The 26,185-nt window shown below is 39.2% G+C and overlaps 1 protein-coding gene across 5 annotated transcripts in view; it reads left to right on the top strand.

Annotated features, from left to right (window-relative positions):
* The window catches only part of OXCT1 (3-oxoacid CoA-transferase 1), a 184,423-nt gene that overhangs the window by 148,984 nt on the left and 9,254 nt on the right, over positions 1–26,185 (top strand). For 4 of the 5 annotated variants that reach the window (XM_049862951.1, XM_049862982.1, XM_049862992.1 and 1 more), the window contains 2 exons: positions 5,026–5,106; positions 14,223–17,423. In XM_049862951.1, the coding sequence (XP_049718908.1) occupies positions 5,026–5,106; positions 14,223–14,408 (267 nt within the window). In that variant the 3' untranslated portion in view covers positions 14,409–17,423. Of the gene's footprint in view, positions 1–5,025; positions 5,107–14,222; positions 17,424–26,185 lie in introns of those variants that run through there. The other variant, XM_049862962.1, reaches the window with a different exon arrangement.

Raw genomic sequence — 26,185 nt, 5'->3', positions numbered from 1 at the left:
ATATCTGTGGTGTATGTGTGCATGTAGAAAATATTTTACTTAAGCATTTAGATCAGTGGGAAGAAAGAAGGGATGGGAAATGGTGACAACCAGGCCTCTTCTATGATATTTGGGCAAGTCCTAAGGAAGAGCTGCCACTGGCTTAGTTGTGCCACCAGAAAAAAGTATTAAGTATTCTCTGGCCAGGTTCAACCTCATAGATCCTCTTTTCAGAAGATTATGGCAATGTTTGAAGCTTTAGGAGAGAGCAGGCTGAAGGGGTAGAATAACAGTAATTCATTCTGTCCCTTTCTTTGCTTTAAATTTGCATGTTTAATATTGAAGTCTTGAGGTGTCTTTGCTTCCCTTTTTGATCTTACCTTTATCTCCGCTATGCTCCTTTCTGCACTTTTCTGGCTTCTCCTGGTGACCTTAGCAATGCTGGGAATGTACAAATACATATCTTAGAGCTAGAAAGCAGAATCTGGTGGTCCATAGACATGTAGGTAACTGATATTTTATAGCTCCGATGCTGTTGGAGTTCTGAAAGTCAGAATCCGAATATTCAGGCAGCATTTGTTGATCACTGTGGTTTGCCTAGCAAGGTACTCATTGCTGCAGACAGGAAGAAGGATATGTCAGCATTCCCTAAACATGGTCTGGCGCTGGGTGAAGGGAAGTCAATAGTTACAACATATGTAGTAAGGGAAGGAAGCACAGGAGGTGCATGGGACCGAGAGTGCCCCTGGGACACTGGGCTGGTGGCACCAGATGGGGATGTGGAGGTGCTTTTCCCAGGGAGGATGAAACTGGAGCTGAGTTCTGAAGAATGGGAAAATGAGAAGGATGTTGCGATTTGAATGTGAGGTGTGTAGTATGTGGTAGTGAGAGTTCCAGGTAGCATGAATGCAGGCTTAAAGGCTTGGTCCCTTAAGGAGCTACCACCAGCTCCTGGAACTTGCTATCTCTGTAGTTAATCATTAAGGTCCCTGGGGAGCCCTGGTGGCACAGTGGTTAAGAGCTATGGCTGCTAACGAGAAAGTCAGCAGTTCAAATCTACCAGCTGCTCCTTGGAAACCCTATGGGGCAGTTCTCCTCTGTTCTATAGGGTCACTATGAGTCAGAATTGACTTGACAGCAACAGTTTTTTTTTGGGGGGGGAGCGGCACAAATGGTTTGCTCTCAGCTACTAACCAAAAGGTAGATGGTTCGAACCCACCTAGTGGCCATGAAAGAAAGCCCTAGCACCCTGCTTCCGTAAAAAAAAATAAATAAATAAAGATTATAGTTAAAAAAAAAAAAAGTATGGAGCTCAGTTCTACTCTGTAACATGTGGGGTCTCCATGAGTCAGTATTGACTACATGGCAATGGGATCATTAGGACTTTCCAGAAGAAGGTACCTGAAAGAAGTATATTGCTGCCATATTTTAGAAGTACTTAACAGAAAAGATGAGCATAAAACTGGGGTTTTACATAAAGCAAAATCTTACAAGAATGCTTAGTTGCCTCAGGTGAAAGAAATGTTGACATCAAATGCAAAAATCATCCTGCTGTGAAAAGAGAACTTGTTATTTGAGATTTTGCATATTATAATAACATGAAGCTTATTATAGTGGTAACAAAGGGATTTAGTCTCATTTAACCTGAGTTGTTTATCTCTGAAGAACTTAAGCCCAGTATTGCCCAGATACCTAAAGATTTAAGCCTAAAGAGAGATCATTATGAAGCAAGTAATAGAAGGTACTAGGGCCCTAAGTCATTAAAAAAAAAAAAAAGATAAATTACCCTAGGTCTTTCATAAGGCCTGTAAGTGACAAAGGAGAAAATGAGAAAAACTAGAGAAACAGCCGGAGGAAAGGGACTTAGGTGTTCACCGAGGTTATAATGAAGTTAACAAATAAGGACCTTGAAATCAGGAGTCATCAGGACTAGTCAAGGACTTTTTTACACTATACTTTGCATCCTTTCATTTGCCTTTTCTGACATCTATTGATAGGCAAGAAAAGGAAAGTGAAAGGGAAGGAAGGAAGGGGCAGAAGAAGAGGTTGTATAAACAGTTATTGTTAGTTGCCATGGAGGCAAGTCTTACTCATGGCGACCCCATGTGTAACAGAAATGTCTGGTCCTGTGCCATCTTCACAATCGTTGGTATGCTTGAGTCTATTGTTGCGGCCACTGTATGCTTTGAGTGCCTTCTAACCTAGGGGCTCATCTTCCAGCACTACATTGGATAATAAATCATGAAGATACGTAGAGTTTTCTTTGGCTAATTTTCAGAAGTAGACACCCAGGCCTTTCTTCTAGTCTGTCTTAGTCCAGAAGCTCCACTGAAAGCTGTTTATCATGGGTGATCTTTCTGGTATTTGAAATACTGGTGGCAAAAGGACAAGGATGAACAGGACTCCATTAGCTCTAAATATTTGCACATGGATTCAACCCCTACTAGTTTATTGCACTTTCAGAGTATCTCATTTCATTCTTAAAATGATCACGTAAGAAGGAAAAGGCAATTGAAGAGACAACTACAGCAGAAAAAATTTAAGTGACCAAATGACTACGCTATGACCTGATCTTGTGACCCCTGATACAATGTTCTCTGCTACCACGGTGCACTGCGTCTCTTTATTAAGATTTTTTTTCTAATGCTGAAAACTCAGCAGTTGTTCCTCCATTGTGAATCATTAGTATATTCAGCTGCCACACCACACTGTAAGGCTCAGCTGAGCATGGTTAGAATAGAGCTCTAAAGTTATCATATTTTGACTTTGTTGCTAAGCTATTGTTGAATATTGAAATTGTGACATTCTTGGATCTTTCTGTATCTCATTTTCTCTTTTTCTTTGATCCGTGTTATATCTTAGAGCTAAATGTGAACAGAGTCATTTAGCTACATTGTTCTAAGTGCAAGAATACACTTGGTGCCAGTTTCCTGAGCGAGCCCTATAATTTACCCCCAAATATGCTTTGTGTTTTCATTAGTTTTGTGAGTCTCAGTAATTGTGTTTAGACCATTTTCTGAGTAAGTCTATGTCAGACTTCGTGTAGGAACTTAAAACCTTCTAAAGAATTCTCTGATAGATTATGAAAATGTTAAACTGAGGTTGTATAAACAGTTACTGCTGTTAGTTCCCATGGAGTCATCTCTTACTCATGATGACCCCACGTAAAGCAGAACGAATTGTCCAGTCCTGCACCATCTTCACAGTTGGTATGCTTGAGTCTGTTGTTGCACCCATTGTACCTTTTGAGTGCCTTGCAACCTAGGGGGCTCATCTTCCAGCACTACATTGAATAATATTTGGTGGTGATCCATAGGGTTTTCATTGGCTAATTTTCAGAAGTAGATGGCCAGGCCTTTCTTCTAGTCCATCTTAGTCTGGAAGCTCTGCTGAAACCTCTACCATGGGTCATCCTGCTGGTATTTGAAATAGTGATGCATAGCTTCCAGCATGACAGCAACATACAAGCCCACCACAGTAGACAGGTGAGTGGTGGTATAAATAATACAAGGTAACATTTACTGAGTCCTGTCTAGTACCAGTCACTTGATATGTATTACTGTGAGCCTTACAATAACCGTGTGAGGTCAGACTAATAGGGAGGAGAGGCACATGGGCGTGCACAGATCGTTTGTGACAGAGCCAGGCTTCACACACAGGTCATTTGGCTTCTGTGCCTGTGCTCTTAACCGCTGTGCTATACTGTTTATACTGATAATCGTCTATGAAAGGTCTCTCTTGATAGGGTGCCATTAATTCTATCAGTTGAAATTCATGATTCCCCCTAAAATGGAGTTAATTGTTCATTAGGAGCCAAGTGGCTGCTTTCTCGCCAGATGTAGATCTTGCTCAAATAATGAGAACAAAGTAAAAGCTCCCTGCAGAAAATGTTCTTCAGAAGCCCACAGATTGTTTACAGTCAGGCCCAGAATTCATTGTGACGTGCCTCATTTGAGTTATATTAAGTGTAAGGAGAGCTGACATCTGTAGAAGTTCAAATATTCAACATTAATTTCAGCTGTTTAATTTAGCGTCTGTGACACGTGCAAACTTTCTTTGAAATCCTGAAAGGAAAGTAGATCATTAGAAAGGAAGATTGGGTTTTTATTTCTACAGCTGTAAGTTTTCTTATATAGTGAGACCCAGAAGCATGTAACTTGTTATTAAAGGTGTTGTGTGTCTCTCCACTTTATGTGTATTTAGCACTAGTTTTGACTGAATTGAATTTATAGAGTTTATCTTTTTTTTTGAAATCTATCCAAGATTCCCAGTAGACTTCCCTTCTCTTCCTACTCATTCATTCATGCCTGTATGCATGCACTTATTCACTCAAAAACTATCAAATACTTTCTGTGCCAAGCACTCAGTTAAGCACACTAAAACCTCTTGATTGTAGGTGCATTTGTGAGTTGACAGATAATCGTAAGGAGTAAAATCTTAATCAAAGCCAGTTATATGAAATTCCTTGCCTCTGACCACATACTCGATCCGTGACTCAGTTCAGCGAGAGTTATAAACCAGGTAGAACATTGAGATGACTGAAGATGATGGTGACATTGTGTGTGGTGCTTTTACATCCAAAAGGAAGCAATGGAAACCTTTTTGCTATTTTAAAGAGAAGATCTAGAAAGTGCTAGGTTAGCCTTCAGCCTCAAGGAAAATATTAGGGTAGGTCCTGGCAAATAGCAATTCATCTTTGTCAAAGTGACCAATTAAAGAGAAGCAAAAAATAAGCAAGATATTGAAAGTGAAGTTTCCCATCAGCTGATACAAGGGCTGAGGCTTGAGAGGTCATATTTGTGGCAGAGTGTTTCGCTCCTAAGTTATTTATGCCTTTGGCTATTAATGTGGCATTTTTCCCTAAATTATTTCAGGCACAGAAGCTGCCTCTAGAAAAAAAATAAAAGTATGATTGTGCAAAGATCTTGAAATAGCCTGTACTTAGGGGACAGTTTCTCTGATAGCTTCTGTTTTTCCTCTAGTTGTACCAGTTTTAAATAAGAAATATGCCTAACTACAATTTTTTATATTTCTTCCTTAAAACAGGGAAATGCACATAAAATCATGGAGAAATGTACGTTACCTCTGACTGGAAAACAATGTGTCAACCGCATCATTACCGAAAAGGTAAAGTGCCTTTATCTTTTTCCTCTAATACCTACTGCCACCTATTTTATTTATAAGCATTTTTAGAATTAAACCCAATTATGTGTTGCCTATTAGAAAATGCATTATGATGGCAGGTATAGTATTAATTTAATCTCTAGGTAGACCGAATAGGGCAAATTAACCAATTTAATATTCCTACGTTTTTTTTGTTTAACCACCACTCGGCTGTCAGTGTGCTGTACTGTGGTGGCTTGTGTGTTGCTGTGATGCTGGAGGCTATGCCACCAGTATTTCAAATACCAGCAGGTTCATCCATGATAGACAGGTTTCAGTGGAGTTTCCAGACTAAGACAGACTGGGAAGAAGGACCATGTGATCTACTTCTGAAAAAAATGGCCAGTGGAAACCTATGGATAACAGCAAACATAGTCTGTTATAGTGCCAGAAGTTGAGTGCCTCAGGTTGGAAGGCACTCAAGATACAACTGGGGAAGAGCTGCCCCTTCAAAGTAAAGTCACCCTTAAATAATGTGTGTGGAGTAAAGCTTTTGGGACCTTCCTTTCCTGACGTGACGTGACTCAAAATGAGAAGAAACAGCAACAAACGTTCATTAACAATTGGAACATGGAATGTACTAAGTATGAATGGAATCAAGGAAAATTAGAAGTAGTCAAAAATGAAATGGAATGCTTGAAGACTGATATCCTAGTCGTTAGTGAGCTGAGATGGACTGGCATTGGCCATTTTGAATCAGACAATCATATGGTCTGCTATGACAGGAATGACGAATTGAGGAGGAAGTGTTGTGTTCATGTTAAAAAAAAAAATTTTCAAGATCTATCCTGAAATACAATTCTGTCAGTGATAGGATGATATCCATATGCCTATAAGGATATGATATCCATATGCTCTTTGGAAACTCTATGGGGCAGTTCTTCTCTGTCCTATAGGGTCGACGGCACTGGGTTGTTTTTTTTATAAGGAAGTTAATACATCTATTATTCAAATTTATGCACCAAAGATGAAGAAACTGAAGATTTGTATGAACTTCAGCAGCCTGAAATTGATCAAACATGCAGTCAAGATGCAGTGACAATTACCGGTAACTGGAATGTGAACGTTGGAAACAAAGAAGGATCAGTAGTTGGAAAATAAGGCCTTGGTGATAGAAACGACGATTTACTCATTGACGATACTTTTTTAAAACAACATAAACAGTGACTATACACATGAACCTCATCAGATAGAATGCACAGTAATCAAATTGACTGTATTTGTGGAAAGAGATGATGGAGCAGCTCTGTCATCAGCCAGAGCAAGCCAGGGGCTGACTGCAAACAGCATCAACTGCTCATATGCAAGTTCAAGTTAAAGCTAAAGCTAAAGTAGTCCATGAGAGCCAGAGTATGACCTTGAGTATATCTCACCTGAATTTAGAGACCATCTCAAGAATAGATTTGATGCATTGAACACTAATGACTGAAGATCAGACGAGTTGTGGGATAACATCTAGGACATCGTATGTGAAGAAAGCAGAAGATCAATAAAAAAACAAATGAAAAAGAAGACCAAAATGGATGTGAGAAGAGCCTCTGAAACTTGCTCTTGGATATAAAGTACCTTAAGTGAACAGAAGAAATGACGAAGTAAAAGAGCTGAGTGGAAGATTTCAAAGGGCAGCTCGAGAAAACAAAGTAAAGTGTTATAATGGAATGTGCAAAGACCTGGAGTTGGAAAACCAAAATGGAGGAATATGCTCGAGATTTCTCAGGCTGAAAGAACTGAAGAAAAAATTCAATTGCAATATTGAAGGATTCTAGGGGCAAAATCCACCACTTGTCTGTCAGTTTGTCGTACTGTGGTGGCTTGCATATTGCTGTGATGCTGGAAGCTATGCCACTGGTATTTCAAAGAACTGCAGGGTTCACCCATGGTGGACAGGTTTCAACAGAATTTCTAGACTAGGAGACTAGGAAGAAGGACCTGGCGATGTAATTCTAAAAAAACTGGCCAGTGAATAACTTATGAATAGCAGTGGAACATTGGTATAGTGCTGGAAAATGAGTCCCTCACGTTGGAAGGTACTCCAAATATGACTGGGGAAGAGCTGCCTCCTCAAAGTAGAATCAATCTTCATGATGTGGATGGAGTAAAGCTTTTGGAATCCTTCATTTGCTGATGTGGCATGACTCAAAATGAGAAGAAACAGCTGCTTAACTGCAAAATGACAATTAAAAAATTTTTTAAGCCTGACGTTTTTCCTTTGCAGAAAATGTGTCTGGAGCACTATTCAGACTGATTTACTTTTCCCTGCATTTTGAACAATTGTATACTCCAAAAATGGAACAAATGGGAAAAAAAAGGACCTCTGGATGGTGTTACTAAGGACAGGCAGGGAGGAGATTTGGGGAGAAGAAAACTGCGGTATCATGAGTATGTCTTCAGTAAGCAAGGAGATGGAATCTATGGCAAATTGACTTACTGCTTTTTAAAAACGTTTATTAACACCTTCATCAAACCCTAATTACCTTCCAAGATCACATATTGGAAAGCATCTATTATTAAAAAAAAAGAGAGAAATTTACTTTTTAAATATTTAGGAAGATGCTCATTTAGTGATTTGAGGTGTAAACAACTGGGTTAAAATGGGAAAATAAAACTTAAAAGTTATAGTACATTTTTCAACTGCCAAAAATAATATTAAAGCTTTTTTTTTTTTTAACAGATGAATAAGTTAATTATTTCCTCTCACTACCATTAAAGGTTATATTGTGGGTAAAGCAGTTAATCATAGCCTGTGGGTAAAGCAGTTAATCATAGCCCAAGTGAGGGTGAGGAAGGCCTCTTTCATAACTTTGTTTTAGCAGCACAGACTTTGGAAATCAGGGTCATAACATTTTCCAAAACCTCTTCTTCTCTCAAATGGCAACCTAAGTGGAATTTTAAGAGCTGATGATGGAATTCTAGCTCCTTATCTGCTGGTGGCAGGGCTGGACATATCCATTGCCCTTAATGGTATTGCATTCTCATTCACTCATTCAACAAATATTTTTGGAGCACCTACTGTGTATAGAATCCAGGAGTAAACATACACCATTCCCATCCCTGAGATAGTCAAATTCCTCCACCTCTCCCAACTATTAACAAATAATTGAAGGGCTCCTCACTGGCTTCCAGATAAAACCCAAATTCTTTAATAAGATATCCACATCCCTTCATAAGTTGGCCCCTCACTATCATTCCAACCTTAGCTTTCAGAATCTGGCCACACCCTTGCTCCACACTGCTCCATTTGTAGCCCTTGAGTAGGCTGTTTTCATAATACCTCCATGATTTTGCCCATTTTCTTCCCTTTGGCTAGAATGGCCTCTTGGGTCACCTTCTCACTAACAAACTTCCTATGTATTTCATAAGACTCATCTTAGATGTCACATCACTCAATCCATCAGTTTTCTCAGCAAGTATTTGCTGAGCATGGGCCAAGCACATGCTGAGTCTCAGATAAGCAATGGTGAATGAGACAAAGGCAGAGCTTAGGGGTTATTTCAATAGACTACTTAGTGCCAAGTTAGGAGAAGTACAGGAATTCAGGGGAGCACCCAGAGACTTAGGAAGGGTACACAGGGAAGACCTGCCAGAGAAAGAAATATATAGTGGAGACATTAAAGATGAGCAGGAATTAGCCTCATAAGGAAGAGTGTTACAGAAAGAGAAAACAGGGTATGCAAAGAGGCCCAGAATCAACAGAGAACATGGCCCAAAGGAGAATGCAATAGCCTATCAGTATGGCTAGAGTGGGAAGAAAGGTAAGGCAAAAAAAAAAAAAAAGAGAGAGAGACTGAGACTGAAGGAGAGAAACAATAGACTGTGAAATGCCTTGCAAAACAGGTTAAGATGCTTGTATTTGATATTGCATAGAAGGTTTTTTTTTATGTGTCTCCCCAGGCTGAGTTAGGTGGCCCTCCTGGATTCCTAAATCAGCATTGGTGTGCATCTCTATTGTGACCTTTATCACATTACCCTTTAAATGCTGGCAAAGCTATAAGCTTCATGCCTGTCCCTCTTGAATCTGCTCTTTGAGGGCAGAGATTGGGTTCCACTCATTTTCAGGAATAATCTGATTCAGGGAAGGCTCTCATAAAATGCTTATTGAATGGATAAATGCATAAATCAATAAAACAACAATGTGGAAGGAGAGACAGGGTATAAAAGTTTTGTTTGTTTTTTTAGGTAGTAAAGTTAAATAAAAATATAAGGTATGTCAGAAGAAAAAGTAGGTATTAGGTGATAAGTGCCAAAATGAATGGTGGACCACTCTAAGGGTGAAATGGTTGAGTGCTAGGATGGTCAGAAGTATCTTCATGAAGATGGAAAATGCATTAGGCTTACAGGAAGGATAGGATTTGAGGAAGCAGAGGGTTGTGTGAGAGGTATTGCAGGTAGAAATTCTAAGCTGGTAAAAATGAAGGCAGAGCACACATGGAGTGAGGTTGAGGAGAAGAAAGCTTACTTGGAACAAGACGAAGACCGCGGTGGGGGGAGGAGAATATTGCTGAATAAAATACCAAGCTATATTCCATGCATTGAAATTATCATTAAAAGGAGTACCACTTATTTCATTAAAGAAAACAGGATCAAGGACTGGTTTATTTTTATTTTAAAAGTAATTAATTCCTCTCAACAAGCTCTGTTCATAGTTTTAGGCGTTCAAAAAATGGTAAGACTCAGGGAATAAATGTTAAATAAAATATTCTGTCCTTTTGTGGACTTGATCCTCTCTACTAGTTGCCTTTATGGATTTCTACATAAGCAGTCCTAATGGGAAGACACTGAGAAGACACTATGTAGGAGAAAACTTTCCTTAAAATATGGCTTCTGAAAGTGTTATGAGCCTCCTAGTCTACTTCGAAGGCCTGCTTTAGGTTGCTTCTTACCATACCTCCATGAGGGTAAGCAAACCAGACTAATGCCAAAACCATATGGCAAAAGAGGAACAGCACCCTTAACAGAAGAGAAACAAAATCTCTGGTACAAATAATTCTGTGGTTTCATCAAGATGCTGAATCAAAAAAATCCATCTGTCCAGCTCACTTATGAGAATTATGTCATTCCACCATTCCAGGTTCAAATCTGAGTCAGAAAGGTGACTGTAGATACTGAAAATGTTGTTTCTCTCTAATGTGAGCAGTTTTCAGTTTTATCATTTGCCATCATATTCCATTTAAGAAGGAAAATTCTAGAGAACTGAAATGGCCAATGAGTTCTGAATTCACATTTTCTAAGAGAACTGGAAATATACAGGAAATATAAAATACATTTCTTGGCTCATCATGGGGCCTGTTTTTCAATTTGCACCCAAGTAATTAAAACCCAGTTTGACTGAGTTTCCCATAATGAAACCAAGCAATTTGTTCTTATGATTTGGGAGAGCAAAAAAGAAAGGTAGGAATGAAATATTTATTATAAATTTTGTATTGGTTAAATTTATGCATACAACATTGATTATATGTTTAGACACCTTAAAACATAATCAGAATATAAGAAAGAATATAATTTTCCTTTGATTATATCAAACGATCAAAGCTACTATATACAATTTTGTGTGTATATGTGTATTTCCAGAGAATTGCATATTAAGAATTTACATTTAGGAGCATCGTTTGTTGTTAGGTACCAGCAAGTCAGTTCTGACTCCCTGACCCTATGTACAACAGGAAGCATCAAAAGCGGATGGAAGGAAGACACAGAGTCACTGTACCAAAAAGAATTGGTTAATGTTCAACTATTTTGGGAGGTAGCATATGATCCAGAACCGATGGTACTCAAGGAAGAGGTCCAAGTTGCATTAAAGCACTGGTGAAAAACGAAGCTCCAGAAATTGATAGAATACCAATTGAGATGTTTCAGCAAATGGGTGCAATGCTGGAATGTATGCTTGTCTATACCAAGAAATTTGAAAGACAGCTACCTGGCGAACTGACTGGAAGAGTTCCATATTTGTGCCCATTACAAAGAAAAGTGATCCAACAACGGCAGAAAGTATCGAGAAATATCGTTAATATCACACGCAAGTAAAATCATGCTGAAGATAATTCAAAAAGGGCTGCAGCAGTACATCAACAGGGAAATGCCAGAAATTCAAGCTGGAGTCAGAAGAGAATGTGGAATGAGGAATATCATTGCTGACATCAGATGGATCTTGGCTGAAAGCAGAGAATGCCAGATAGATGTTTAAAAAAAAAAAACCTGTGTTTTATTGACTATGCAAAGACACTTGACTGTGTGGTTCACAGCAAATTATGGATGACACTGAGAAGAATAGGAATTCCAGAACACTTAATTGTGCTCATACAAAAAAAAAAAAAAATTAAGACCTCTTTAAAGTGTCAAAAAGCAAATATGACACACGGCTGCAACAACAGGCTCAAAAAAAAAATTTTTTTTTTTTTTTATACAGAACCTGTAAATAGACCAAGAGGCAGTCATTCTAACAGAACAAGGGGTTACTGCGTGGTTTAAAATCAAGAAAGGTTTGCATCAGGGTTGTATCCTTTCACCCTACTTAACTCAGTCTGTATGCTGAGCAGATATCCAAGAAGGTGTACTGTATGAAGATGAATGTGGCATCAGGATTGGAGGAAGACTCATTAACAACCTGTGATATGCAGATGACACAGCCTTGCTTGCTGAAATTGAAAAGGGACTTGAAGCACTTGCTGATGAAGATCAATGATTACAGCTTTCAGTATGGATTACACCTCAACATAAAACAAAAATCCTCACAACTGGACCAATAAGCAGCAACATGATAAATGGAGAAAAGATTGAAGTTGTCAAGGATTTCATCATACTTAGATCCACAATCAATGCCCATGGAAGTAGCAGTCAAGAAATCAAAAGATGTATTGCACTGGGCAAAGCTGCTGCAAAAGACCTCTTTAAAGTGTCAAAAAGCAAATATGTCACCTTGAGGACTAAAGTGTACCTGATCCAAGCCATAATATTTTCAGTTGCCTACTGTGCATGCAAAGGAATAATAAGGAAGAACAAAGAAGAATTGATGTCTTTGAATTATGGTGTTGGAGGATATTGAATATACCACAGATTGCCAGAAGAATGAAAAAATCCATCTTGGAAGAAGTACAATCAGAATGCTCCTTAGAAGGTAGAGTAGTGAAACTTCATCTCATGTACTTTGGACATGTTATGAGGAGGGACCAGGCCTTGGAGAAGGATGTCATGCTTGGAAAAGTAGAGGGTCAGAAAAAGAGGACGACTTGGACACACAGCTGCAACAACAGGCTCAAACATAGCAATGATATTAGGATGATGCAGGACTGGGCAGTGTTTCACTCTGTTGTAGATGAAGCCTCTATGAGTCGGAATCAACTCAACGGCACCTAATGCCATCAACAATGTAGTATGCAAATATTCCTAAATAACGACCGTTTTTCTCTCCAGATATTCCTGCTGGGGAAAAAAAAAAAATTTTTTTAAAGGAACATAAATATGTAATATGTGCCCAGAAAAAAAAAATTTGGTGAAATATTTTCTCTTAAATTGAAAGCGTCTTTTCCAGTGAAACCAACCAGGTTATCAGTGAGTTCGTCAAACAAAGAGAGAATGCCAGTATTACTGGTCCCCTTGATGTTTTCCTCCTGGGGGAAAAAATATTAAACAACTGAGGAAAATAAGTGTTTTAAGAATTTGATTTGGGTTCACACACAAGTGACGATAAGTGAAGTGATGAAGGAGAAAGAGTGATACATTTCTGTGCCCCTGCTGTGTGCCAGGCACTGTGCTGGGTGCTTGGGGTACATTTATTACTATATTTGATCTGTATAACGTCTTGGGAAGTAGATGTTTATTATATCCATCTGCAGGTGTGTAGACAGGGTCACCAAAGTTTACACATCTAGCATGTGACCTGGAATTCCTGCTTCAAAGCCAGGCTTCCTCCCTCTATACCTTGCTGTGTCTTGGTATTTGTCTCCTAAGCAGGAATGTGTTTGAAAATAGCAATTTTGGATTTGATTTTCAAGGTAAATCTGGAAGAGGAGATTTCTGGGCAGCAAAATATTTCAGTCTGAGCAAGAGGAAACAGACCACGAAAGCTGAAAGAGGGAGGATGGAGGCCAGTTCTAGGGCCAGGGAGTTGAACTCAGGAAAACAGTTTTGGTTCTGACAGTTAGAGCTTCCCATCCACAGAGAAGTCTGTCTTGAAACAAGGGAGCCTCCTGCTACTGGAAGTATTTAAACAGAGCCCAAATGACCACCTGAGAAGAATGTTCTGAAAAATTCTTGGGTTTGGGAGGTTATATTAAATGACTTTGTGGTACCTTCCACTCAAGAGATCATACGTTTATGTGGGAAAGCATGTGTTTTAAATCAAATACAACAGGCTGAGTCTACTTGCTGATGTCAAACTATACTAATTGGTGCTACCATTACCTGGTATTACCAGCTAGAATGTTGTAATGTTTGAAGTGAGGTTAGTCTTCTCATGCTTGTCCTAAAGGGAAGCATCTTCAGTTATTTTGTGTACCCCATGGAACACTCTCAGAACCTATGTGTTGTCACAGGACTTACAGGGAAAGTTTGAACAGTTACCTGAGGTCTTTCAGGGCCAGGACAGTGATCCTTTTATAACATTCCTGACCACTACACAGAGCTTTCTTCTGTTTGTAGTAATTCTTTACCCAGCAGCATTTATCAACTTTTTTTCATCATCTCTGTGTTTTCACTGTCCAAATACCCCTTCCCTCCCTCCCTCTAGCCCTTCTTTTCTTTGTTCAAATCATTATTTAATCATCTAATTCATATTTATTTTGACCAAAATTGTTAGACACCAAATAGGAAGGTAGTTTTTTCAAAAACTGATTAAAATAATAGCAAATGTCATTAATGTCCACCAGTCATTTATTTCCTTGTGTCCACAGTGTTCCACAACTAACTGCTGATTAGGGAATTGTCAGTTATTCTTGCCAAAATGTAATAGTTATCGTTGATATTTTTCATTGCTGATTTTCAGAACCTTTTGTCCTGGGTCTTGTCTCTCCTTTAAGAACTTGTTTCTATTTTGTGCTATAAAATAATCATTGAGATAGAAATTGTTATTATTATTATTTCGGCAGGCTGTGTTTGACGTGGACAAGAAGAAAGGGCTGACTCTGATTGAACTCTGGGAAGGCCTGACAGTGGATGACATAAAAAAGAGCACTGGATGTGACTTTGCAGTAAGTGTTTCTGTGAACAGATACAGCTACTCATCCCGTATCACGGGCTTGATTAATGGGTGTTTACAGGGCATGAGCTGTTAATTTGTGATCTTTTTTGGAGGTGAGCTTTGCAGTGAACAGGAGTGGAAGGAAGGATGCCTCCAGATGAGAGCAGGTGGGAACAGGAGCTATACTCTGACTCGGGGAGAGAGCGGAGCCGAGGCCAGGGTTTGGCTCAGGAGTCAGGAGCAGGAGGGGGAGATGCCGAGGGCTGCTGGGAACAGAAGGCCGACTTTAGCTCTGCACAGTTTTATATAAAGTCTCTTGCAGTCATCTATTCTTCAGTTACCTGTCAGCTGTGACTAACCCTGATTAACTAAAAAAATGTGAGCCATACTTGGAGAAGTGATATACTTCCTAATTTGTAAACCCATCTATGACTTTTTTTTTATGACTTATGACTTTCTCTGTAATTGTAATTCTAAGCCTCATTTTTCTACCCCTTGATGAAATTAAAATGTTGAGCTTCTGCCACTACCAAATTTATAATCACAAAATGTGTGCATCCTGTATTTGAAGAAAAACTTAGTGTATAAAAACTCAGACTTATAGAGCAAGTAAGTATATCAGGGGACTCTCCATTTAAGAAATCCCCACATACCTTTTTAGAACAAAGAGAATAATACTGTAATATAGATAATAATAATATAGATAATTATAAATAATATAGGTAATAGATAACTACCTTTTATATAAGTTGTTTTTGTTAGTTACCTTTGAGTCAGCTCTGACTCATGGTGACCTTAGGTTTAACAAAACGAAACATTGCCAGTCGTGCGCCATCCTCAGCAATCTTTGGTATGTTTGAGCCCACTGCTGCAGCCACTGTGTCAATCCATCTCCTGGAGGGTTTTCACAGACCGTAACATACAGGATTTTTATAACATACAGGATAATCATCGTTTATCATCAACCACCTACCTAATGGGGCTTGGAAGAATGATTCAGTTCATTTGAAGTTCATCAAAAGTTAAAGATGAGACCTCTCTGAAAAAAAGGAAGGAAAGGGATTTGATTCTTGCATACATTTTTAAGAACAGACCTGCTAGTTAAAATCAGACTAATTTATTCTGAGAAGAAAATATGTTAATGTTATACTGCCCAGCCTAGAGAAAGTAATAGAACAAAACTTATTTGATAAATCATGCGTGTATTTCGTACATTACTTACCCATGTAGTACATGCTTGGCTTGTATCTATCAAACCCAAAAAACCAAACCCACTGCCGTCGAGTTGATTCCAGCTCATAGCAACCCTATAGGACAGAGTAGAAGTGACCCCTAGAGTTTCCAAGGAGTGCCTGGCAGATTCAAACTGCCGACCTCTTGGTTAACAGCCATAGCACTTAACCACCACACCACCAGGGTTTCCAAACCCACTGCCATTGAATCAATTCTGACTCATAGCAACCCTATCAGTGCATTACAAATTTCTGTAAAAACAATTTTGCTGCATAATTTATTATCCCACGTATAACTTCCTGGCCCTGTACCAAGGTCTTTGTCTATTAACCTTTCTGAGTTTCCTTTTGGGAAAAAAAAGAAGTCTTCCATGTTCATGACAGGCATGTCTCTAATTAGCTTTTTAATAACCTAGGAGAAAAATAGGATTTGTCTATACTTTATTTAGGATTTTTTAGCTCAGTGATAAATACAAACAATTCTTTTATTTAATGAGCAGTTCTTTTTTTTTTTCCCCCGTGTGATTGAGTTACCCTTTTCTTCAACAACTAGCATTTTTGAGATCCACAGAATGTTCAGTTCTCTACTGCAAAAGAGAAGGTACAAAGAAAGACCCTCATTGTCTTCTATTTCTTTTTTTTAATGTGGCTGAATCAGGGAAGGAAAAGGTGGATTTCTTTTTTTTTCTTTTCTGTTTTTGCTTTGATTTTACAAAAACAGAGAGTGTCAGCTCACATGTCTTGATACCTTGGAAAATCTCCCTGTGGTCCCTCCTTTGTTCCAGTACCATCTCCTCCATCCCATTTGACACTGACACGTGATTCTGTTCCCTCCAAATCAGGCTGCTGAGATGAAATGTTAATATTTATGTCAATATTGTCCTGAAAATGAAAAGATGTGGTATCAGCTGAACAATCTCAGCAAAGAAACTAGCTTTGAGGATCAATGATAACTGGCATCTCTTTAGACTGTGTTAGGGAAATCACATACAGCAGGTTGTTCCTCTGTAAGGCCAGGGACTGGAGTGCTTTGATTAATAAAATGTTCTGCTTAATAGCTAGGTTGTCAATACAAGAACACTGAGGGTAATGTTTCTGTATTTAATAATGAGGAGGTATTCAATGTAGTTATCAATGCATAGGTAGCATTGTACTGTTTATGTGACTTTATACCAGTTGCTCAAGATTCTCTTTGAGAAAAGGCTCGATAACTCAGCCTTCACTTTATAACCTGCAGTAAACATTCTAGAAGGGTATGATTAGACAGCCAGGTTGTTGCATAATAAAGAAATAAGGGAAAAACCTAAGTCAAAGCAATTGTGTAAATGTGTTGACAAAAGTTCTATATACATAAGAATGATTTGAGCAAGTGAATAAAGTGAATGAGCAAAAGGTACAGAATATAGACATAAGCTGATTGAGAAGACACTGAGGATTTTAAAGAAAAAGACAAAATATGACACCATCAGATAACAGGACATGATGAAATTGAGGTTTCAGGGTATCAAAAAAGAATGATTGTAGTGAAATATTTTGAGCACTTTATAAAAAAAGAGTTACTAAGATTCTTTCCTATACAAACCAAAACCAGGCCTGTTGCCACAGAGTCAACTGCGACTCACAGTGACTCTAGGATAGAGTAGAACTGCCCCGTAGGGTTTTAAAGGAGTAGCTAATGGATTTGAACTGCTGACCTTTTGGTTAGCAGCCGAGCTTTTAACCACTGTGCCACCAGGGCACCACCGTCTAATTAGCAATAACTATATTTTTTATATATAGGCGCTCTTTGGAAACTCTGTGGGGTAGTTCTACTCTGTCCTATAGGGTCGCTATGAGTCGGAATCGACTTGATGGCACTGGGTTTTATATATATATATATATATATATATATATATATATATATATATATGGAAGGAAAATATATCCTTTAAAGAGCACCTGAAGCTGTTATTGTTGTTATGTGCCATCAAGTCAATTCTGACTCACAACAACCATGTGTATAACAAAACAAAACATAGCCTAGTCCTGTACCATCCTCACAATCATTGCTATGTTTGAGCCCATTGTTGCAACCACTGTGCCTATCAGTCCATCTCATTGAGGGTTGTCTTAGTTATCTGGTGTTGCTATAACAGAAATATCACAGACGGATGGCTTTTAACAAACAGAAATGTATTCTCTCACAGCCTGGTAAGCTAGAAGTCCGAATTCAGGGCACCAGCTCTGGGGAAAGGTCCTTGTCATCAATCTACTGAGGTCGAGGAGCTTTTCCACACAGGGACCCCAGGTCCAAAGGATGTGCTATTCTCCTGGCTCTTGTTTCTTGGTGGTATGAGGTCCCCATATCTCTCTGCTTGCTTCTCTTTTATATCTCAGAAGAGATTGACTTAAAACACAATCTAATTTTGTATATTGAGTCCTGCCTCATTAACATAACTGCCTCTAATTCTGCTTCATTAACATCCTACAGGCAGAATTTATAACATACAGGATAATCACAGTAGATGACAGAATGGTGGACAGTCACACAATACAGGAAATCATGGCCTAGCCAAGTTAACACATATTTTGGGGGGACACAGGTGTCTTCCTCTTTTTCACTGACCCTCTACTTAACAAACTATGATGTCCTTTTCTGGGGACTGGTCCCTCCTGATAACATGTCCAAAACCTGAGACAAAGTCTTGCCATCCTTGCTTCTGAGGACATTCTGGTCTGCTTCTTCTAAGACAGATTTGTTCATTTCTTGTAGCAGTCCATGGTATATTAAATATCTTTCACCAACATCATAATTCAGAGGCATAAGTTTTTCTTCAGTCTTCCTTATTTATTGTCCAGCTTTCACATGCCTATGAGATGATTAAAAATACCATGGCTTAGATCAGGTACTTTAGTCCTCAAAGTGACACCTTTGATTTTTTAACAGTTTAAAGAGGTCTTTTATAACAGATTTGCTCAATGTAATACACTGTTTAACTTCTTGACTGCTGCTTCCATGGGCGCTGATTGTGGATTCAAGTAGAATGAAATCCTTGACAACTTCAGTCTTTTCTCCGTTTATCATGTTGCCTATTGGTCCAGTTGTGAGGCTTTTTGTTTTCTTTATTTTGAGGTGTAATCCATACTGAAGGCTGTGGTCTTTGATCTTCATCAGTAAATGCTTCAAGTCCGCCTCACTTTCAAAAAGCAAGGTTGTGTCATCTGCATAACACAGGTTGCTAATGAGTATCCCTCCAATCTTGATACTGCAGTCTTCTTCATGTAGTCCAGCTTCTTGGATTATTTGCTTAGCATACAGATGAAATAAGTATGGTGAAAGGATACAACCCTGACATACACCTTTCTTAACTTTAAACCAGGCACTATCCTCTTGTTCTGTTCGAACGACTGCCTCTTGGTTTGTTTACAGCCTCTGCGTGAGCACAATTAAGTGTTCTGAAATTCCCATTCTTTGAATGTAATTGTTACAGCAATTCTGCAGGTTTGAGCCACCTGCCACAAGCAGCCAATTCTTGAGACAGGGGTGAGGTGGGTAGCAAGAGCTTTATTTACACATACCTTATACAGGAGACCACCAGGAGATGGGAAACCCTGGTGGCGTAGTGGTTAAGTGCTATGGCTGCTAACCAAAGGGTCGGCAGTTTGAATCCGCCAGGTGCTCCTTGGAAACCCTATGGGGTAGTTCTCTGTCCTATAGGGTCGCTACGAGTTGGAATCGACTCGACGGCACTGGGTTTGGTTTTTGGTTTTTGGTTCTACAGGAGCCAGAGGGGAATGATCTCTTCCTAAAGTTGTCTGTCTCCAGAAACTGCAGTCCGCCTGGGGTTTACAGGGAAAAGGAGACATGGGTTTTAGGAACTTGTGGAACGTCCATTCTCTTTCCGTGTGGTTTAGGTGATCACGTGTCAAATATGTTGATCCTTCCCTGCCATTATCCCATCAGCCCAGGGAATGACTGGAGCCATCCTGATGAGCATTGTCCTGTTGGACAGGCTTAGATAGATATCACTTGTTTTTCCAGGTTCCTAGGGGAAACATTGGTTAACACTTAACTTTTAGAGGAGCTAACAGCAAAATCTTACTTGGAGACAGAGACAGGTTAGGGAAAGGAAAAATGGCACAGGTTCTGTTCAAGATATGGCTGAGCAACCTGTTCCATTACCGTAACTTGTTATGAGCCACACAGTTGATGCCTTCGCATAGTCAGTAAAACACAGGTAGACATCTTTCTCGTATTCTCTGCTTTCAGCCAAAATCCATCTGACATCAGCAATGATATCCCTTGTTCCATGTCCTCTTCTGAATCTGGCTTCAATTTCTGGCCATTCCCTGTCGATGTACTGCTGCAGTCATTTTTTAATTATCTTCTGCAAAATTTTACTTTTGTGTGATATTTAATGATATTGTTTGATGATTTCTGCTTTCTGTCAGATCACCTATCTTTGGAACGGGCAGTGTAAAAATGAAGTGGCAGAGGCGTCTGACCTCCTCTAACTTCACGAGGGGGAAAGAGAATGAATATCAACAGCCCAAGGCTGATTTCTATGAGCCAGAGGTCAGACATGCCTCCACCCTCCAATCTTTTGACCAGTTCTGACATCAGTCGCCCCTTCTATGGCACTCTGTACTTCTCTGCTATTTTCGATAATTCGTTGCGATGGTCACACAGAACTCACAGACCATACTCACAGCTATGGAGTTTTCTGGGGAAGTAACAGGTTACAGTTCGGGTTCAGGAACACTCAGGATATGGTTCTTCAATCAGTATAGTTGCTTCTCAGTATCAAGTAATAATTCATTTTCAAAGAGTACAAGAGGTGATACACATTTCCTCAAATCAAAGCTGTGAGAAGCTAATGAAAATGTGACATTTCTTTACTTTTGGTTAGACTTACATCACTCAGTTGTTACTGTCAGTTATTTGATGGGCCAAAGTAGAAAAAAAGGGAAAGGAAAAGGTGACATCCCCACTAAAATTCCATTTTCCCTAAAATACCTTTTTCGAGTAAGTAGAGAGTTTAAATTATTCATTTCTTTTTTATGATGTTGTTGTTGGTTCTGTTGAGTCGATTCCAACTCATAGTGACCCTGTAAGACGGCGTAGAACTGCCCTGTAGGGTTTCCTAGGCCGCCATCTTTACTAGGGTAGATCACCAGGTCTCTTCTCCCGCAGAGTCGCTGGCTGAGTTCGAACCGTCAGCCTTTTGGTTAGCAACCAAGCATTTAACATTGCACCACCAGGGCTCCTTTTTTGATGAGTAATCTATATTTCGTTACCATATGTATCTGTGTACCAGCTTTTGAAACAGAATATTTCTGTCTTTATTTTTTTAATTTAAAAATTAAAAGAAATTTAAACCACATTTAAACATCATGTGGTAGAATAAACTTCAGAGGTCGTTAAACATTCAGTGAATGCTGCATATTTAACTATGAAATTTGAACAAAATAGAGCTAACTGGTACCTTTCCTACTCCCAAGGGCCTTGCTGTTATTCTCCAGGCAGGAATACACCTAAACCAGTGGCAAAGAAATTAAGAACATTGCTTATTTATATGTTTGCAATAGAATCTGAAAGAAGTCAGCTGCAGACATTCCTTGCCAAGGTGAATAAATTTATGCTCTCAATATCTGTTATGAACTGGCATTATCCCAGAATTAAACAGTAGGCTCTTGAATTTCAAAGGGCTGAGAAGACAAATTGTTGGCTTATCTTCTACACTTATATCATTTTGTGCTTAGCCTGTAGATCACCTTGGCAGGATAATCTCTTTGGCTTGTATGGGTTTACAGTGTTGATGAGACTGGGAGAACAGAATGAGAAATGGTGGTTTAGTAGATATTTTTTATAACAAAATAGACAGGCCAAGTCAGTCCACATGAAGCTCTATCTTCGTCCTGTTTTATACATCGAGGATACAGACAATATTAAGAGTCTGCTATCAGGGTGGCATGACAAGGAAAAGAATCAGATGTTTAGTTTAAAAAATGAAGGTGCCCAGTTTCTTTTAAAGAAGATTCTGTGAAGCATCTATTGGCAGTGATGTTTTCAGAAAGGAAGGGTTTTATTTCTTTGAGTTATTTTCACAAATTTTTTGTTTACAAAAAGAAAATGGATTGTTTTTGAGACATTCTTGTCTAAATACTAAAACCCGCTGGCCATCGAGTGGATTCCCACTCATAGCAACTCTATAGGGGAGAGTAGAACTGTCCCATAGGGTTTCCAAGGAGTGGCTGGTAGATTTGAACTGCTGACCTTTTGGTTAGTAGGCATAGCTCTTAACCACCGTGCCATCAGGGCTCCCCTGTCTAAATACTACAAGTCCATATTTCATTTTTCTTCTTGGTAGGGTTGAATGTATATGCAAATATGGGCTGCAACTTTTGTCTATTTATTATATGTCTGCTCTTAGAAATGGCAAATCTGAATAAGCTCTCGTTTATCCTAAGCCATATACCAAACTATATCAATCTTATTATTCTTTTCATGCCCTTCTTTTAGTAGAAAAATGAAAGAAGAGGCATTGATTCTTGATATTGTTAAGAGTCAATACAGAAATAATTTTTAATTAACTGAAAATATTTAACCTTATTAAAGCCATATAATTGCCTACTTTTCTTATTTTTAATGCCAACTTACCTCTATTAGGAGCCTTCTGGTTCTTTGACAGTCATCTAATCATCCACTCATTCATTTATGAATTTAGCAAGATATTAAGTGTTTAGAAGGCAAAATGCTAATTAAGCCTACTTTCTCAAATCTTTACATTTTTGAAGAACAGTTAATTATAGTCCTTTATAGTAAATTTTCAGATATTTTAAGGTAGATACTATCACCCTTGTGGCTCAGTAGTAGTAGTAGAATTTGGCTGCTGACCAAAAGGTTGGCAGTTTGAATCTACCAGCCGCTCCTTGGAAACCCTATGGGGCAGTTTTGCCTCATCCTATGGGGTCGCTATGAGTCGGAATCAACTTGACGGCAACATATTATAGCATATCACCCTTATTCAGATTCAGTGTTCTTGCCTCCTCTTATCCCTCTTAATTTTTTATATTTTCCATTTCTTTAGCCGTTTGTGCCACTCCTTTGAGAATCTTTAAAAAAACTTTTCCAAGGGGACACTAAATAAAAACAGTATGCCAACTATAGTCTGCTTATTGGCAAGTAAAGAGTTGAAATTTCCTCAGAGTAGGACCCTGATCACTTTTTAACACTGGCCCAGACTACATATAGAACTTTTTTTGTCAATGTTTGGCAAGTTTTTGAGTGAAAACCAAATAAGACTCTCCTGATCTTGGTATCTTGTGAGCACAGATACAGATGTTAGATTTTAGAGCAGTTTATTATCCAGAAAAAAAAGGTTGATGTTGAATTACACAAAATGAGTTGTTCCTTTCCATTTGAGCTCAGGATGGCACTTTTCAAGAGCTTCTTGACCAGAGAGCTAACTACTGGCTTCTTATTGTAGTCATCACTAAGTGAGAAAGAGCTATAGCTGCTTCCAAATCATATAATTCTCTCCCCTTTGAAGAGCTGGAGACAGTGTGTAACAGACAATGTGAGGATTCCTCACAGCAAAACTGAGCAGCCCCTCTAAGAACCCTCTTAACTTTCCAGTCGTGCAGCTTCTAGATCTAGAGACCCAGAAGTTAGTGGCTGTACTGAACCTTGATCAAAAGTATATTAAATATACTCAGAGACGGTCTTGGTTTGCAAACCGCAGAAAGACAGCCAGCTTCACGTAAACCTTCTTGTAATGATTTTCATTGTAGACCATGAATTTGAGCAATTCTTGGTTTTCAGAGAAGGGGAGCCTTTGTAACCAGTGCCGCTGTCAATCAGCCCTCCTTGAAATTGATCCTGGTTCATCTGCTGTTTTGAGAACTTTGTTATCCACAGTCTCAGAAGGGAACATACTGTTGATTATTGCAAAGTTTCTGAATCTTCTCAGATTTTCAGAAATTCAAAACAGCAAATTGATAGGGGAGAAAGACAATTTGTATAGGCCTTGATAATTATAGAACTAAATTTTTGGGGGGTGCATTTGAAACCTGTATTTATCCCTAAATTCATCGTTTATTTACAGATATTTCTTAGTGCCCAACATATGTCAAGTATTGTTTTAGGTGCTGTGGGCACAACACTGCACAAAATCCCTCCACTCATGGAGGAGGAGTTGATAATAAACACAATATAGTGCGTTAGAAAGAAATAAGTGCTATGGAAAAAACAAATAAGGGAAAAGGGAGTAAGAAGTACTGGGGGAGGAGGGATTGCAAATCTTAATAAGCTGGTACTGAGAAGGTCATATTTCAGGGAAGACCTGGGATGGAGATTGAGGTGAGCCAGGGGCAGCAAGACAGAAGATCATTCCAGACAGAGAGTGAATAGCACAGGCAAAGCCCTGAGGTGTGGGGCCCAGATATGTTAAAGGAGCAGTGAGTGGCCTGTATGGCTAGGCAGAGTGAGTGAGAGTGAGACAGGTTACGGCAGATGAGCTCAGAAGGTGTCTTAATTCTTCCAGGACTGCCATGACAAAATATCACAAAGTGGTTGCCTTTAAAGAATGGGAGGCCACTCAGACAGGGTTAGGATCAGGATCTGCCCTTCCCTTACATGATTTCATTACTTTAACTGGTAGCATCTGCAACGAAAAACCCTCTTGGCCTCAACAAGGCCACATTCACAGGTACACGGGTTGGAACTTCAGCATATCTTTTTGGGGGACACAATTCAGTTCATAATAGAGGGATGTCAGGGGCCAAATCGAATAGCATTTGTGGACCATATTAAGGCCTTTGGCCTTTTCTCTAAGCAAGATTAGAAGTCATAGGAGGATCACTCTTGCTGCTCTATTGAGAAGAGACAAACCCCCTCTGGCACAGTATTTGATGTTCAGGAAGTGTAGTTGATTGCTAAAATACTCCGAACATTATCAAGTCATGAGTCACATTGCTCTCTTGGCTTGAAAGTGTATGTCCATCTTTAAGTTTCTAATTAAGGAATGATTTAGTTGCTAGTGACAATCTGGTTATTGTTTTATGCTGTAAAATTATAATTTTTATTATTTCAACACATCTTTAGTTTCTAAAATAGTACAGCTTCTTTGCCCGTGTATTCATAGTTGGCATTGAATTTTACCATAGGGAGCCCTGGTGCCGCAGTGGTTAAGTGCTTGGCTGCTAACCAAAAGGTTGGTGGTTTGAACTCACTGGCTGCTCTGTGGAAGAAAGATGTGGCAGTCTGCTTCTGTGAAGATTTACAGCCTTGGAAATGCTATGGGGCGGTTCTATTCTGTCCTATAGGGCTGCTATGAGTTGAAATTGACTCAGCAGCAACTGGTTTGGATTTTTTTTTTTCTAATAGTTTTCACAGTTATAATTATTTTATATTTACTTATCCATTTCCACATTACTGGGCTTTTAGTCTCTTTGGACCTTTTTGCTGTAATATATCCTTGACTGAGGAGTCATGACTTCCTACAGAGCTTCCATCAGATATTTTATTGGAAACAGTGAAAAGAATGTGAAACTGGAATTCAGAAGACCTGGGATGTGGTCCTGCTTTTCTGCTAACCAACTTTGGGAGCTCAGCAAAGACATTATCAGGGCTCAGTTTGGGGCTGCGTGATCTAGAAAGACTCTCAAGCTCTAGGATTTTGTGATTCTGACTTCTGCTTTTTAATTCCCAGTCATTTTGTTTCTGTCATGAAATGTATTAACAAAAAATTTGTTGTTGTTTAGTTCCCCTGAAGTTGACTCTGACCCATGGTGATCTTATATATAATACAACGAAACGTTGCTGCGACAGAAAAACAGGCATGGTGGAGAGGGCCTACTCAGTGCTACGTTAGTGATCAAACTCTCCTTTTTTGGAAGTCAGCAGTGTTGAAATACACACACGTACCCATTCACTCACTCGTGTTAATAATGCATGCAAAGCAAAGCTGCCTGGGTTTGCAGCTGCATGACAAAAATACCTCATACAAAGCATCTGTGGGTCCCCATCTCGTTAAATGGGACAACAGGAAAAGCTGTGAAATAGGGAGAAATATATTCTGAATCTTGTGTCTCTTCTTGGAGTTCCATTACAGTGTGCTCAGACAGGGTTACTCAGATTTTCTCCTCCATTTATTTTTCAACTACTGCTGATAGATCAAAACTCATTTACAGCAAAATGTAACCCCATATATCTTTTATTTCAAACTCCCTGTGGCCCCCCCCACCCCCAGCCCAATTAAAAGGCTGTTACGCATTAATAAGTTGTTAGATGTTTCTTAGGAGATATGATGGGAAGGTGCAAGAGGGGCAGAAATCTCTTTAAATTTCACTCAGACCTACCTTTCTGACTTTGCAAGTAAACTGACTTATTCTTAACTGGCAGAATGTGGTGCTTGGAGGAGATGGTTCACTGTCTGTTCCACCCAGATAGGCCTGTCTTTCTCCTCCATCCCAGTTACCACTGTTCACCCCATCCCGTAGACCTGGCTGTTGGCAAGCTCTTTTTTTCCCTCTGCCTGACCTGTTGAAGCTTTCATTACCACCCTTCTGGATCTGTATAATAATTCCTCATTTCGTCTCTCACTTCTTTCTTCCTTCCCAATCCATCCTACTGCCAGCTGAATCTTTGAAGGTACGT

The sequence above is a fragment of the Elephas maximus genome, chromosome 2 (assembly GCF_024166365.1).
Source record: "Elephas maximus indicus isolate mEleMax1 chromosome 2, mEleMax1 primary haplotype, whole genome shotgun sequence".
Classification (NCBI taxonomy): domain Eukaryota; kingdom Metazoa; phylum Chordata; class Mammalia; order Proboscidea; family Elephantidae; genus Elephas; species Elephas maximus.
Note: the sequence above shows the minus strand (reverse complement) of the source record. Positions and strands in the feature narration are given on the sequence as shown.